Source organism: Pempheris klunzingeri, chromosome 6 (assembly GCF_042242105.1).
Source record: "Pempheris klunzingeri isolate RE-2024b chromosome 6, fPemKlu1.hap1, whole genome shotgun sequence".
In the NCBI taxonomy this organism is placed as follows: domain Eukaryota; kingdom Metazoa; phylum Chordata; class Actinopteri; order Acropomatiformes; family Pempheridae; genus Pempheris; species Pempheris klunzingeri.
In genome coordinates this window covers 279,296-291,765 of record NC_092017.1, presented here as the reverse complement: position 1 = coordinate 291,765, position 12,470 = coordinate 279,296, and the positions used below count along the sequence as shown (strand labels likewise).

Genomic DNA, 12,470 nt, shown 5'->3' with positions numbered 1-12,470 from the left:
TGTTCTATGGGCTGAGCAGTGCTTTGAGCTACATGCTATTAGCATACTAACATGCTCACAATGACAGTGCTAACATGCTGATGACAAGAAGGTATAATGTTTAGCACGTCAGCTAATTAGCACTAAACAAAGAACAGCTGATGCTGATGGGAGTGTTGGTATTTTGCAGGCATTTGGTCATTTGGTCCAAAGTACTAGACTTAGTACTAGTACTAGAACTAAAACCCTGACCTGACGATGGCGCCAGATCAAAAGTGAAGCGGTTAATTACTCCTGAGGGTGACATGAAAGTGTGTACAAAATGTCATAGCAACTCGTAAAATACTTGTTGAGGCATTTCGCACAAACCCATAAATGTGGACCTCATGGTGGCGGTGGAGGAAAAGTCAGAGGCTCCTCTTCATCTTCTGGAGACCACGAAGGCCTGTACAAACTTTCATCAGAATCCATCTCATAGTTGTTAAGATCTTTCAGTAGATAGTAGGAGAAGACCCCAATGACATCATCAGGGTTATCTGAGATGTCATGCTGAGGAAACTGATCTGAACCGAGTGGCCCTGTAAGCCAGGTGTTTATATATGTTTCTCGTTATCTCCGGTGCATTAACCTACTGTATTACTTTAACTCCTGTCATTCCTCATTCCTCCTTCACTTTTTAAAAGCAGAGTCTGGAGAAAGCAGCAACGCGGCATGCAGGGAAACTCAGTGCCCTCTGTGATTTATGCTCAGCAGGTCCGTCGACAGTTTTTGTTGTTTGTCAAAATCAATCAGGCTCTCAGGGACATCAAAAGTCTTTCTGAGTCACTTGCTATTCATCATTCAGAGAGTGGCTTGAGTTTGTCTCTCAGTGGATCTCATTTTGACCATAAGCGATGACTTCTGCATTTCTTTTCTGCTTTCTAGAAACATGACATGCTGGACCAACGGGTGCTAACAAGCTCTGGACCTGGAAATCGGAGGATACCTCAGCTCATCTCATCCTTCTAAAAGCCAATTAAAAGCATTCAATCCTTGTGATTTTGCAGTCAGCAAACACCATTTTCCAAAGACTTCCTTGTGCTGATTTAACACCGTAAAAGTATTTGATTGTCAGCGCAGCTCATAATTGTGCTGCTTTATTTTGGTGACTCTCCTTCAAGCTGCCTACAATGATGATAAGTTCCAATTAAAATGTGCAATTAGAGTTTTGTTTTGTATGTCAGGAGAAAACCACTTCTGTGCTGCTTTGATTCTGTACAATAGAGGCTAAACATTAACAAAAATGTATGACTCCCCAAACGAAAGCTAATAAATGCAAAATGTAAAGCCACTGAGATCACATTTGCATCACTCTTGTTCTACAGCTACAGCTTTTCTTAAGATGAATTTTTTCAGAACTTCATAGCAGTTGTGTTCTGCTGAACTAAGCTATGTTGAGAACTATGTTGATTATGTGGAAATCAAAATCTATCTCACCCTGTACTCATGTACAAGTTGGGCTAAATTCTCTCTTTGTGCCTGAACAGGTAAATGTAGCTGGTGAAATTGTCAAACAGTCCACTGCTCTACGCAGGACCCTCCACGTTGATAGATGTCACAGTAGCCATGAAGCAACGCTGGAAAAGGCGGTCAGGGTCTGGGGGCTGGTTGTCACAGTCCAGCTTGCCCCTCAGGAAGTGCTTCCTGAGGCCTTGAGGGCCAGCGGGGGCGCCGGGTTGACTCGGCCCAGGTCCTTGTGGACTCGAAGTGGAGCCTGGAAGACAGAGAGTTCACTCAGGAACGTGTGTGCATGTTGTGGTCATTTTTAAAGACTGAGAATGATACAGGTACAGTAAACCTTTGCAGGTGTTTTGGGTTGTTTTGCCTGATCAGACCTCAGGTTGAAGCTGTGCTGGCTATCATGTTACATCACCTAACTCACTGTACTGGGAGTTGTCTCCTGTGACAGGAGAGTGGGAGAGATGTAAATCAAGTTGGCTATGCCCCACACAGTCCTGAGTTAAATTTTATAAGTGACAACGGCTGTGTGGGTGGAACAGGGGTGTGCAGAGTTTTTTAATGTGAATGTTTTTAGGCCAAAGAAATAAAATACCCCAATTTTTGTGAATGTTTCAGCATTTTAAACACCAGCAGTTTTCTTACAGAGTTAAGTTCATTCCCAACACTTATGCAAAACACAGAAACTTGCTTAAACCAGAGTTTGCATTACATCACACAGTCCCAGGATACTGAAGGACAACTCAAAGTAGCAGGCTGTGGAGCTGAAGCCAAATCACATCTTTACGTAACATGACCCGCAGTGTGACAGCGCTATTACAGGTTAAATAACACCATCTCATGTTGTGTAATGTTGTGTAACGCTTTGTTCTTGCACACTATGTATATCTAACGGTAATTAACCTGTTAGTAAAGTAAGTAAGTATCAGAGTTGGTCAGTTTCTTGTGAGAAGATATTATATCTGGTCCGTTCAACATGGAGGTTTAAGGTGATGGGTGTACTTTTTCTTAAATAGTTCCAGCATAATAGTATGAGGGCTATAAAAAATAACATAATGACAATGTATATGCAATGACTTCTTGTCGAAGGAGACATATTTCAGAGCACTTTTGTGATTGAAGCAATGGTGACACTGGAGAGACAAACTGTAAACCAATAAGCAAAAGTCAAATTGTTACAAAACTATATATTTACCTTCAAAATATTCTGTTTTAACATCTAGCCATTTGTCTCCAGCTTTGTACATCCTAAAACGCACTGAGTAGTATCAATCTTCTCATTTAACTCTGGATAAGAAACTGAATACATATCTTTTTTTTAAGTATCACACCTCTTTTTTCCCCATATGCTTGATCAATGGAAAAAAATCCCTCTGCAAAATGTCTAATAGTCGAACTAAAAAACAGCAGATCTCAACATCTATTGTTCTATTTTTGTCCCTAAAAAGTGAGTTTTCCTTTTTCATGGTGCCTTTTCCCACTTGAACAGTTACAGATACTACCTTCCTGAATATAGGTGGTCTTTTCAAAGTTTGTTTGCCGAGCTCCTTCCAGCTGTGTGCTCTCTGCTCCTCTTCTGGTGTTTTGGTACCTTTAAATGGGGTTGTGTTTACCGTGTTCCCCCCTCTTGTGTTATTCACTACTTCGGACGCAGAAATTTTATGAAAGCTCTGAGTTTACGAGTTTTGATGAGTGGAAGTCAATTACTGGTGCTACCGTGTTTAGTCAAAGAGTTTTTGTTAGTAATTTTACATCTGTGCAAAATGTTGCAGCACATTTCCTGCATTAGCGTTACGTTACTCATTCGCTAGCTAGCTGAGTAGTTAGTCCCAGTGGCAACCTTTGGTCAAGTAATTAATAAATGTCATGAGTTTGCTCCTTGCATTGATGTGTTGGCAGAATGCCCTCTGCAGACAGACAGAGCTGCAGTCAGTACCTGGTGCTCGGAGCGGCAGCCCGTTGTCCAAACCTCTGGGTTTAGTGGTGATGAACAGATAGCAGAGAACGCAGAGAGTGATGATGAAGGCCAGAAGAACCACGGCTGCTACAGAAAGACCCACCAGAGCTCCAAGACTATAAAACAGAGCAAAGATATAGCACGGTTATCAGAATAATAAATAACACACAGTAAATGTATCCAACTGCATTGATTTAAAATGTATTCACTGATCACGATTGATAAATATTGCTATATTTCTGGCTGTACCTCCTCGCTTAATGCACGGACATGGGTGGCATCAATTTTAAATAGCTCTTGGTAAGTAAGTGAAAAGCACATTTCCCTAATAACCATATTCCTTTTACAGAGAGCAATGCTTTGGAATCTTTCAGAAAAACAGCTCTCTAGACATCTGTTATTTTTAGGTCTAAGATGTGAGTTTGTTGCCATGTTCCAACACCCATACTAGCACATTATTTAATATGCCTGACGAAGATCTACAGCGCATTCCAGTACCTGTGCTTCCAAACTATTTAGATTTCCAATATGTCCCAACACAAAATACAAAATACCAGAATGTCCCACTTGCATGGAATCCATGTCACATAGAGAGTGCAGACAGACGACAGCACTTTGACAGTGTAAAGACGCGCAGAAAGAACTTATGCAGGGACTACAGTCATATCTGCGAGCACCACGGTTAATCCTGTCATAAAAATTAACATTCTGATCAACAGTGGTTGGGTTGAGAAGGGGTGATCCCATACCAGTGATCTCTCTCTAGAGGCTCTGAGCATTTACGCACCAACTATAGCAGCGCAGCATAACTTTAGTGATTATTTACTGTTGAGCTCAAAACTATTCAACCCCCATTGCAAATTAGCATGCATTGCATCAGGTGTGCTTGAGATAGAACACATCAAATGCATGATCAATTTTGTACATTTTGTCAATACAACTGATTTGCTATGGGGGTTGAATAATTTTTAGTGCCACTGTAAATCTCCAGACACACCGACAGCATTGGTCAGGCTCTAATGTTAATTCATGTTCTGAGTTCTTCTGCACATCCAAATGGTCAAACACACACACACACACACACACACACACACACACACACACACACACACACACACACACACACACGCACACACGCACACATAAAAGTCGATAAAGTGAAATAGCTTGAAGTAAAGCAGTCGTCCCTCAATCAGAAGGTCGGGGGTTCGATCCCCAGCTCCTATGGGTCAACATGGGTCGAAGTGTCCTTGGGCACTGAAACCCAACTTGCTCTTGAAGCCTTGCTGGCTTCAGTGTGTGAATGAGTATGAAGTGTGAATGAGTGATGAGTATGAAAGAACAGTTTACTCCTGTATGAATGATGTGTGAATGTCATGTAAAAGTGATTGTAGTAGTAGTTGAAATAACTAGAAAGGTGCTATACAAATACAGACCATTTACCATTACCATTTATTACTGCACATATGGAAACTACAATTGCTGGAAGAAGCCTCTCCACCCTCTAAAGTAAATCATTAAATCTCACAAGCTTACTGTAGATCTTACTGAGTGTGTGTGAGCTTTGATGTGGGTGAGCGGGGAACCTGGAGCTGTCTAGATATCAAGGCCTGTGTGTGTGTATGTGTGTGTGTGGGGGGGGGGTATTGTCAATTAGAACTAGTCATCTTGTGACTAGGCAGCAGGTGCTTGTCTCCTTTCATTTGCATGGGAGACTACAACAGTCTATGGCACAGCTAGCTTGTGTTTATGGTACATTTAGTCTCCATAAAGACCACTTAGTAAAGAACATCTTGTGTGATTCATGTGACTCAGAGAAATTAACATTTTCTCCCTTGCTTGCTACCATTTCATGTACATTACACTTTCTAGAAGCACTAACACTCATCAGGCCAGTGGTGGAAGTACATTTACTCAAGTATAGTAATCTAAGATTCTTCTCCACCACATCTCAAAGGAAAATACTGTACAATGTTCACAGCTGATGTAACTGACAGAAAATTAATTGGCAACTATTTTGATAATTATTTAAACCATTTTTTCCCTTAAAAACATTTGAGTGATTTAAATGTATTTCTAATGATGCTGAGGTTTGGACTGTTGGTTGGACAGCACTGTGGGCTCTGGCTCATTGTGTCAGGTTTTGGCACTGTTTTCTGAATATTTACAAACCAACCAATCAGTGGAGTGATGGAGAAAATAATCAGCCGATGAATACAGAATGAATAGATCGAACTGTGCTCCACCTCAACCAACTCCTACAGAAAGATCCTGTTTTTTACATGAATGATGAATCATATGTCACATATGTTCGCGGACGACACAGTAGTAGTGGGACGCATCACCAACAACGATGAGTCCGCGTACAGAGAGGAGGTGGAGCACCTGGTGGGTTGGTGCAGAGAAAACAACCTCTGCATCAACGAGAAGCTCCAGCTTCAGGTACCTGGGGGTACATCTGACCGAGGACCTCACCTGGAGCTGCAACACCTCCCACCTGGTCAGGAAGGCCCACCAGTGTCTCAGGAAGCTGCGGCGCGCCGGACTGGGGAGCTCAGTCCTGTGGAGCTTCTACCGATGTGCGGTGGAGAGCATCCTCTGCACCAGCATCACCGCGTGGCACGGCAGCTGCTCTGCTGCAGACAGGAAGGCTCTGCAGAGGGTGGTGAAGGCTGCACAGAGGACTGTGGGGAGCGGCCTACCCACCACCACAGACATTTACACTAGCAGATGCACTAAAAGGGCCATCTGCATCATGAAGGACCCCAACCACCCTGCGCACACTCTCTTCGACCCTCTCCCCTCGGGCAGGCGGCTGTGGAGCATCCGGAGAAGACCACCAGGCTGAGGAACAGCTTCTTTCCAGAAGCTGTTAGACTGCTGAACTCTGGTGGTGCTCTGTAGATCCCACGCCCCCACCCCACACACACCCACACACCTACCTGCACCAAGTACTTCTATTTTATTTTATATAGGACCTCTATTTTCTATATTTTATTTGTTATTTGATATTTATCTTGGCTTAAAATGGGACCTGAGAACGTAATTCCGTACCTCCCCATGTGTAAACGTGTGTTGGTATGACAAATAAAGTTCCCTGAATCCTTGAATCCTCGAACAATAATCTAATGACAGAACATATAATAGTACAACAGACACAGGGGTCACTTTTCTGCTTTACTTTGAATACTTTAACTACACGTTCCGGATTATACTTTTACACACTTTTGCTTCAGTAACATTTTCAACGCAGTACTTTAAGTATCAGAGTATTTTTACAGTGTGTTGTCAGTGTTTTTACTGATGTAAAGGACCTGAATACTTCCTCCACCACTGTCTCAAACCGTACTGAATGAAAACAGGTAGTGGCAGAACACGCTTTTGAGATTTTATGATTTATGAAAATTACAACACTGGAGGATTGACCCTTTGCGTGCCTACTCACACATGCACATATACAGACAACTTTTTTTTTTTGTGCTTCAAGTCTGAGCGGCAGAGTGCACACTCTGCATTTGTGCCTTATCAAATGAGCACCTGCTGCTACCTGGAGATTAGTAAAGCACACAGTAATGTTTCAGGGCAATTCAGAGTGCTCTATGCTGCCCAGGGTCGGCTACAGACATAATTTACTTGCACGCTATACGAGTTACAATGTAATACATTAAAAAACAGATAAAAAGCCCGCTAGAGACAATAATACACCTTCACTGCACTGAAAAGCTTCACAAATGTACATTCAAATATTATATCAAATTGGATAATAAAATATTGAGCATCACAAATGTTTTGCAGAGTGAATGTTCTGATTTTCAAACAGCATCACTGTACATTCCCATGTAGTTTTTTCCTTCAGATGCATTTTCTATGTGACCACTGAAAGGCTCACTTCGCCAAAAGCTTATTACCCCACCTGCCTTTAGTGACATCTAATTTTGGTTTCATTTACAGTTCTGCCAAATCCACAAAATCCTGCCACCCAAACCGAACGGAGGTGAATGGATTTTTGTTTGTGCAGAGAAAAAGGTGGATCTAAGTCTTTGTGTGAAGTCGACTGAATGAGAGACAACATTGTCCCTTTGGAACGGTGTGAGAGAGTTTCAAATGCATTTGTGAATTGTTCCACATCTGACAATCTGCTGTTGAAAGGTAACAGTCAGAAGTCACCTACTCATTGATTCCACATGAGTCTGAAGGTCTCAGGACTTTTTGAGGGCCATCAGTGTTTTTTCTAGGGCTGCAGCTAACGCTTAGTTTCACTGGTGATTAATCTGTCAATCATTTTCTTAGTTAATCGATTAGTTTTCCAATTATAATAGAGATAAAATGCCACAAAATGGTGAAAAATGTCCATCAGTGTAGCAAGATAGCATCCTCAAATTTCCTGTTTTGTCCGCAGCCCAAAGATATTCAGTTTACCCCCACAGAGGACTAAAGAAATCAAGAAACTATTCACATTTTACAGGAATTTAAAAAAAAAATACTCCATCAAGATAATGAGCAGTTTTCTGAGTCAAAAGGCATCCTAGTTTGTCTTCAGCCTCCCACTTTTTACATCCAGTGAGCCTAATTAAGCCAGACAGGGACTGACTGCAAAATGCCATCAATATGCTGGATTCTGAACACAAACCACTGACATAAGCAACAGATTTTGTGCTTTCAAACCCAACTTGTATGATTTCTCCACTCTTAAAAGCTCCAGCTGCTACATACAAAGTCTCATATGTGATCCTGTGTCTGCAGCAGGTGCAGGAGAAATCAAACCTGATGACAGTCAGCATCCAGGGGCAGCTGACATGTCTGCCACGCATCCTGATGGGGGAGGAAAAAAAAAAAAAAAAGGCAAACATCTATGCGTTTCTCTGCCCTTACCTTAACCACCACATGTATCCATATTCGTAGGGGAAAAAGCTCTTGGGGTCATCGCAACAGTACTTCAAGTCACTGAACCCGCAGCAGAAAAGTGCCGTGGTGTCACCGTCCGCTTTGGGACACGTGAAGCTCTCCACGAACACTTTTTCTTTGCTGTAATAACTTTCGCAGTCCGAGCTCATATCAGACACATTGTGCCCGCACACGGGCAGCCGGACGCGGTGTGGCGCACAGAAAAAGCCGCTCTCACGCCGCTCATCTCCCGCTGCTGCGACGAGGGGTCTGGTCCTGATCCTGGAGCTGCAGAGACTCACTGAACCTCCACCCATCTCTCCCTCTCCCTCCCTCCCTCCCTCCCTCTCTCTCTCTCTCTCTCTCTCTCTCTATCCATGAATTATGAGGCTCTATATTAATTCACTAGCGCTGATGACATCTATATAATTAATACACTCACTGAGCCTTATCTGAGCCTGTGTGGTGTTTCTGGGTCGGAGGCAGATGTTAACAAATAAGACCAGGCAAGGAAAGATAACAAAAGTATGATTGTACCAAAAAGACAGGGGAAGTGATGACGGGACCCCAGAGCTACACACAAGGTGAGTAATCTATTCTGATCGTTTTAGTCCATGAAGGTTCTCTAATAGTGATACTGTCACACTGTCTTTGTTTGTGTGACACCCCCATGGAAAGCTATGCCCATAGGGATCAGAGCCTTATTTACTTATTTCCATGCTGGCAGACACATGAACGTAAGAGTGTGTAGATGTCATGGTGATCCGGCCGATACCTCAAAACTACAAATGTCTCCTGGAGGTGCTAAAGTGACGGTTTAGGGGATCACCAAAGTCACCAGGGATCATCCACTGGGGACCAGGCATGTCTGTTCTAACTTTCATGCCAATCCACATGAGATAGTTACAGATATTTCAGTCTGGACCAAAGTGGTGGATTGACTGTCCCTAGAGCATGATGCTGATGATGGCTTTAACCCAGGGGTGTCCAAACTTTTTTCACTGAGGGCCACATACAGAAAAACATACAAAGGACTGGGACACTCACTAGAAGTGAGCTATGCTGCTAACTTTAATCCACTAGAGGTGATGTATATCTCCTCACCTCTAGTGGATTAAAGTTGGAAAATCAATCAAATGTAGGTAAATTCTATTCAATTCAATTCAATTCAATTCAATTCAATTCAATTCAATTCAATTTTATTTGTATAGCCCAATATCACAACAGAGTGTCTCACAGTGCTTTACAAAGTTCACTGAAATAAACAAGTGTAAGCGAACAAACAATCTAATAAAGAGTCCAGCAGGCGACTTTGGGAACCACCAGTAGACCTGTATTCTGGGAGCGCAGTGCTCTAGTGGGGTAGTACGGTACTATAAGCTCTTTAAGATATGATGAGGCCTGACCCTTAAGAGCCTTGTAAGTAAGGAGAAGGATTTTAAACTCTGTTCTAGATTTTACTGGAAGCCAATGAAGAGAAGCCAGTACAGGAGAAATATGTTCTCTTCTTTTAGTTCTGGTCAGAACAGGAGCAGCAGCGTTCTGGACCAGCTGGAGAGTCTTTAAGGACTTATTGGGGCAGCCTGATAATAAGTCCAACAATAGTCACTTCTAGGTTGGACAATAGTCCAACCTAGAAGTGACAAATGCATGGACTAATTTTTCTGCATCATCAGTGGATATGATGGGCCTGATTTTGGCAATATTACGTAGATGGAAAAAGGCAGTTCTAGAAATCTGTTTAATGTGGGAGTTAAAGGACAAATCCTGATCAAATAAGACTCCCAGATTCCTCACAGTGGAGCTGGAGGCCAGATTAATACCGTCCAGAGCAGTTATGGTAGTGGAAAAGCTGTCTCTGAGGTGTCTGGGGCCGAGCAAAATAACTTCAGTTTTATCTGAATTTAGCAGCAGAAAGTTGCTGCTCATCCAGGACTTTATGTCCTTAAGGCAGATTTGAAGTTTAACCAACTGACTGGGTTCATCTGGCTTTATTGATAAATATAATTGTGTATCATCTGCATAACAGTGGAAATTAATGGAGTGCTTCCTGATAATATTACCCAGAGGAAGCATATATAAGATAAAGAGTATTGGTCCAAGCACTGAACCTTGTGGAACTCCATGTCTAACCTTAGTGTGGACAGAGGATTCGTTATTAATATGTACAAACTGAAATCGATCTAATAAATAGGACTTAAACCAGCTTAATGCAGTTCCTTTTATACCAATGAACTGTTCCAGTCTCTGTAACAGGATGTGATGGTCAATGGTGTCGAAAGCAGCACTCAGGTCTAACAAGACCAGGACAGAGAGAAGTCCTCTGTCTGATGCCATAAGGAGGTCGTTTGTAACCTTCACCAGTGCTGTCTCTGTGCTGTGGTTCGCTCTAAAACCTGACTGAAAATCCTCAAATAGACTATTACAGTTTAAAAAATTACACAGCTGATTAGCTACGACTTTCTCCAGGATCTTGGAGAGAAAGGGAAGGTTGGATAAAGGTCTATAGTTAGCTAACACACCTGAATCAAGAGTAGGCTTTTTCAGGAGAGGTTTAATTACTGCTACTTTAAAGGACTGCGGTACATAGCCTGTTAGTAAAGACTGATTTGTCATATCCAGTAAGGATGTGTTAATTAGGGGCAGGACCTCTTTAAGTAGTCCAGTAGGAATGGGGTCTAGGAGACATGATGGCGATCTAGATGAGGAGATTATTGAGGTCAATTCGGCAAGATCAATTGGAGAAAAACAGTCCAAGTACACATCAGGTGTAACTGCTGTTTCTATGGTTCCTAAGTTTGAAATAGAATCAGACCCTGTTGAATCAGACCCTGTTGAGGGCAGAAGGTGCTGAATTTTGTCCCCAATAGTTAGAATTTTATCATTAACTTCATTATCATGAAGTGATTACTGCTGAACTCTAAGGGAACACAAGGATCAATAGAGTTCTGGCTCCTTGTCAGCCTAGCTATTGTGCTAAAAAGGAATCTAGGGTTGCTTTTATTTTCTTCTATCAATGAGGAGTAGTAGGCGGCCCTGGCATTACAGAGGGCCTTTCTATAGGTTTTAAGACTATCTTGCCAGATTAAACGGGATTCTTCCACTTTGGTGGCCCGCCATGTCCTTTCTAGCCTTCGTGAGTGTTGCTTAAGCTCACGTGTCTGGGAGTTATACCAGGGAGCTTGTCTCTTTTCTTTAATTCTCTTCTTTTTTAGAGGGGCAATAGAGTCTAGTGCCATTCGCAGTGAACCTGCAGCACTATCGACCAGATAATCAATTTGGATTAAGATTAGCATGGGGATCATCCACAGCACAGGGACACACTGGCTGAAATACTGAAGGAATCACCTCCTTAAATTTGGCAACAGCACTATCAGATAAGTATCTAGTGAGGACCTCTCTGTCATATAGAGCACAGTCCTGTAGCAAGAAATCAAATGTTATCAGGTAATGGTCTGATAAAATAGAGTTATGTGGAAAGACTGTTAACTGTTCAATTTCAACACCATAAGCCAAAACAAGGTCAAGAGTGTGGTTAAAACAGTGAGTTGGTTCATTTACACTCTGGGAGAAGCCAATTGAGTCCAAAAGTGAGACAAAAGCAGTGCTGAGACCATCATTATCATTATCCACATGAATATTAAAGTCACCTACTATAATCACTTTGTCCACACTAAGGACTAAGTCTGATAAAAACTCTGAAAACTCAGTTAAGAATTCAGAGTACGGACCAGGAGGGCGGTACACTGTGACAACCAACACTGGTTTTAGAGTTTTCCAGGTTGGGTGTGAAAAACTAAGAGTAAGACTTTCAAAGGAGGCAGAATTGAGTTTGGGTCTAGGTTGGACTATTAAACTAGTGTTAAAGATTGCTGCAACTCCACGTCCAGAATCTCTGGGAATATGAGTATTAATATGACTGGGAGGAGTGGCCTCATTAAGGCTAACATACTCCTCAGGACGTAGCCAGGTTTCAGTCAGACACAATAAATCAATTTCATGGTCAGATATCAGATCGTTTACTAAAACAGCTTTGGATGGCAGAGATCTGATGTTTAAAAGTCCACATTTAACTCTCCTGTCCTGTTTCATAGTATCAATGGTGGTATTAACTCTGATTAAATGTTTATGCTGAACTCCTCTCCTGTTGGAC

General features: G+C 42.1%; 1 protein-coding gene across 1 annotated transcript; it reads right to left on the bottom strand.

Moving 5' to 3' along the window:
* Positions 1–1,544: 1,544 nt before the first annotated feature.
* On the bottom strand, positions 1,545–8,487 carry LOC139203232 (protein shisa-like-2A). Its single transcript, XM_070832925.1, has 3 exons — positions 8,306–8,487; positions 3,413–3,549; positions 1,545–1,732 (listed from the first exon to the last, which is right to left on the bottom strand). Exons 1-3 carry the CDS (start codon positions 8,485–8,487, stop codon positions 1,545–1,547), a joined length of 507 nt encoding a protein of 168 aa, XP_070689026.1.
* Positions 8,488–12,470: the final 3,983 nt, after the last annotated feature.